Source organism: Portunus trituberculatus, chromosome 35, assembly GCF_017591435.1.
Source record: "Portunus trituberculatus isolate SZX2019 chromosome 35, ASM1759143v1, whole genome shotgun sequence".
NCBI classification, from domain to species: Eukaryota; Metazoa; Arthropoda; class Malacostraca; order Decapoda; family Portunidae; genus Portunus; species Portunus trituberculatus.
This window is the reverse complement of record NC_059289.1, coordinates 1685104-1687603: the sequence shown is the minus strand read 5'-3', so window position 1 is coordinate 1687603 and position 2500 is coordinate 1685104. Positions and strand designations below refer to the sequence as shown.

General features: G+C 40.8%; 1 protein-coding gene across 1 annotated transcript in view; it reads right to left on the bottom strand.

Moving 5' to 3' along the window:
- LOC123513016 overlaps positions 1-2500 on the bottom strand; it is a 120476-nt gene that overhangs the window by 51743 nt on the left and 66233 nt on the right. Inside the window, 1 exon segment of the mRNA XM_045269825.1 lies at positions 2011-2115. Within this exon segment, the coding sequence (XP_045125760.1) occupies positions 2011-2115 (105 nt within the window).

Sequence of the window (2500 nt, the reverse complement as noted above, 5' to 3'; positions counted from 1 at the left end):
GAGAGAGAGAGAGAGAGAGAGAGAGAGAGAGAGAGAGAGAGAGAGAGAGAGAGAGAGAGAGAGAGAGAGAGAGAGAGAGAGAGAGAGAGAGAGAGAGAGAGAGAGAGAGAGAGAGAGAGAGAGAGAGAGAGAGAGAGAGAGAGAGAGAGAGAGAGAGAGAGAGAGAGAGAGAGAGAGAGAGATTAAAGTAGAAATATAAAAAATGAGTTAATAATTGTACTATTATTACAACAGCAACAACTACTACTACTACTACCACTACTACTACTACTACTACTACTACTACTACTACTACTACTACTACTACTACTACTACTACTACTACTACTACTACTACCACCACTACTACTACCACCACCACTACTACTACCACTACACTACTACTACTACTACTACTACTACTACTGCTGCTGCTGCTGCTGCTGCTGCTGCTGCTGCTGCTGCTACTACCACTACTACCATTAGCTACTGAAAAAGACAGTGAATATTCTACTGTTTCATCGCCTCATAAAGAAAGTTGCAAAGCCGAAGATGAATGAGACACAAACTTTTCACATGAGGAGGAGGAGGAGGAGGAGGAGGAGGAGGAGGAGGAGGAGGAGGAGGAAGGAAAGTCAGGGAACATAAGACAACTACCACCATCACCACAACTTCTACCACCATCACCACCACTTCTACCACCATCGCCACTATCATTAGGTGCATGAAAGTTGGCGTGAAAATTTAACAATCTGGCGGCGCGACTTGTGTCTGTGTGTATGTGTGTAGTAGTAGTAGTAGTAGTAGCAGTAGTGTGTGTAGTAGTATCAGTAGTAGTAGTAGGTAGTAGCAATAGTAGTAGTAGTAGCAGTAGCAGTAGTAGTAGTAGTAGTAGTAGCAGTAGTAGCAGCAGCAGCAGCAGTAGTAGTAGTAGCAGTAGTAGCAGTAGTAGCAGTGGTAGTAGCAGTAGCAGCAACAGCAGCAGCAGCAGTAGCAGTAGCAGCAGCAGTAGCAGTAGCAGTAGTAGTAGCAGCAGTAGCAGTAGCAGTAGTAGTAGTAGTAGTAGTAGTAGTAGTAGTAGTAGTAGTAGTAGTAGTAGTAGTAGTAGTAGTAGTAGTAGTAGTAGTAGTAGTAGTAGCGTAGAGGTAAACGCAACAACGATAACGCCAATAATAATAATAAGACATTGGCCTTGATCACTTCCTCCACCTCTGCTTGACGTACCTGCTGTTCCTTTATTTTTGTCTCGCGCCAGCTGGGGACGAACCCGCCGGCCAGACATGATCCTGTTACACGTGTCAATCAACACCCGCGAAAAGAAGCTCACGATTTTTTCTCAGAGTTTTCTTCTTCAGAGTGAGAAGGATGAGTGTGTGTTTGTGTGTGTACATTAGATATTAACATTAGAAAGTCGGAAGGAAAGCAAGAGACGCTATAAGAAGTTCGGTGTGAGTACATGTGGGTTTGTGAATGAAAGATGTCTAATTACTTTCATATATGTAATTTTTGTTGTTGTTTATAGAGTTGTTTAGCATGATATTTACGCTGTTGTTGATGTTGTTTTTGTTGTTGTTGTTGCTGCAGCCATTTCTACTACTACTACTATTAGTACTACTACTACTATCACTATTACCTCTTCTACGGCTGCAAATACTATTCATATTATACTACTATTACTTCTACTATTGCTATTACTGCTACTACTAAAACAACTAAAACTATTACTACTACTACTACTACTACTATTAATACTAATACTACTGTTACTACTACTACCCCTACTACTATTAAACTACTTCTATTACTTCTATTACAACACCAACACCACTAACAACAACAACAACAACAACTACTACTACTACTACTACTACTACTACTACTACTACTACTACTACTACTACTACTACTGCTGCTGCTGCTGCTACAACTACCACTACTATTGCTATTGTAATACTAACACCATGACCACTGCTATACCACCACCACCACAACCACCACCACCACCACCACCACCACCCCTGTGCGTCTCACCTTGAGGGAGTGCAGGTGCTCCATGTAGTCCCCGGAAGAGAGAGTCACGGTGGCCTGCAGGGAGATATTGGCAGCCTCCAGCGCCGGCATTAGTTCATTCAGAGCCTTGAGAGGGAGAGAAAAGCATCATATTAACTCATTTATTGATATTGAGAAGATTTTTTTTTTTTTCACTCGTTAATCATTTTAGATATTATTTTTCTTGTTCCACATTTGGACATTTTCTACGTCTTTTTTTTATTGTTGTTCACTTTTGAGGCATCTTTGTCTTTTATATTGATATTCTGGAGGTCTCTTCACTTGTTCATAATCTCCTGATATCTTTTTCTTCTTCTACATTTGAGTATTTGGTGTGTCATTTCCTAACTCTTATTCACCCCTGATGTATGTTCTCTTTCGTTACATATGTCGATTTCGGTTACATCTTTTCCTAATCACTAACCCCTTCAGTACTGGGAAGCATTTCTACCATGAGTTTTGGTTGTAATTA